Here is a 1411-nt window from a genome sequence, read left to right as displayed (position 1 = left end):
ACATGCCTGCTGTGCTCCTGTAGAAGCAAGCAGACAAAACCAAGCAACCAAAACAAAAAACAATCCCCAAACTCTGCTCTACGCCAGTAAAGGTACAATTGCAAGACTCGTTAACTTGTTTCTGACAAAATCGTTCTTTACTTGTAATGTATTAGCACAAGCCATTAAGCCAGAGTCTCTTCTGGCAAAAGTAATCATAGCAGATGGCACCTCTTCTCTCTATTAATTTCAGATTGGACATGTACTCTGGCTTGTTAAGTCATGTCATAGTAGTGAAATAACAAGAATCGTTGAAGCGAGCATGATGATACTGCATGATCTGAAGATGCAGCTTTATAAAGAGAGTGCCTTTGAAAGACTGTTTTCATAGAAATTTAAGACTCCATAAGGTGTTCCATGAAATCTAAAGAGTGAATGTAATTAAAAGAGGAAGGGTGCTTTTATCTGACTTTTTCCTCTGCAGCTATTGGTTTTTATTTATTTATTTTTTTTATCTCTAATGCTACGTCTTTTTGCGGTTAACATCTTTTGCCAAACTTGATATTTCCCTGGAGTCCCATTTTCATATTCTAATGTGGATCAGCACTTTTGGCATTATGATATTGTCTACCTGTTTGAAAGTAAATCAATTAAAGCACACACCTGTTCAGTTAAAGCATTACCAGTATCCAGAGACTTCAGGCCTTTTGCAAAAGTGCTGTGCAGGAGTCGAGAAGACACCTGGTAATGTGAATTATTTTGTGTATAGGTGTTTGGTTTTGTTTTGGTTTTTTTCTTTAATTTTTTGATTACTGTAAAAACAGGTGACTTTCAAATTGATGAACACTGAAGAGAAAGAAGGAGTTGCAGTGTGGAACTGCAGTGTGGGAAAAACTCACTGAAAGCAACTATGATTCTTTGTGATACAATTTTGACATAGCAGAAGCACTCACGGTATCTGATGCGGCTTAAAGTGTTGTGTGTGCCCCACATAATTAATAAGCAATAGCCATTTCTTGACATGTGTTTTATAATTGATCTATAATAGTTAAAGACAGTATTTCTTCTCATTCTACTAATACTAAAAGTTTTTGCCTATATCCAATAACAGGTAGCATGCATGCAGTTCATCAATGCCCTTGTTACATCTCCAGAAGATCTTGATTTCAGGATACACTTGAGAAATGAGTTTTTACGTTGTGGCCTGAAGAAAATACTGCCTGTGAGTAATTGTAGGAATTGATCATGGTCTACTATTTGTGATTATTAAATATAACCAAGTTGTTTTACTGAGAGTAGCAGATATGAAAGCTTGGGAGTGGGGAATGTCAGACCTAGAAAGGGCCATCAATCCAGATCTGTTCCCTTTCTGCATAGCTGCAAATTTAGGCTCTCATTAGCTATGTAAACCAGAATGGTAGTTGAAACAAGT

At 36.6% G+C, this 1411-nt stretch overlaps 1 protein-coding gene across 1 annotated transcript in view; it reads left to right on the top strand.

Annotated features, from left to right (window-relative positions):
* LOC103769763 (protein diaphanous homolog 2-like) overlaps window positions 1–1201 on the top strand; it is a gene marked incomplete at its 3' end in the record, with an annotated part of 22074 nt that extends 20873 nt beyond the window's left edge. Inside the window, exon 11 of the mRNA XM_008936998.1 lies at window positions 1091–1201. Within this exon, the coding sequence (XP_008935246.1) occupies window positions 1091–1201 (111 nt within the window). The remainder of the gene's footprint in view (window positions 1–1090) is intronic.
* Window positions 1202–1411: the final 210 nt, after the last annotated feature.

This window comes from Merops nubicus, unplaced genomic scaffold (assembly GCF_000691845.1).
Source record: "Merops nubicus isolate BGI_N331 unplaced genomic scaffold, ASM69184v1 scaffold11273, whole genome shotgun sequence".
NCBI lineage: Eukaryota > Metazoa > Chordata > Aves > Coraciiformes > Meropidae > Merops > Merops nubicus.
This window is presented reverse-complemented; position numbering and strand designations above follow the sequence as displayed.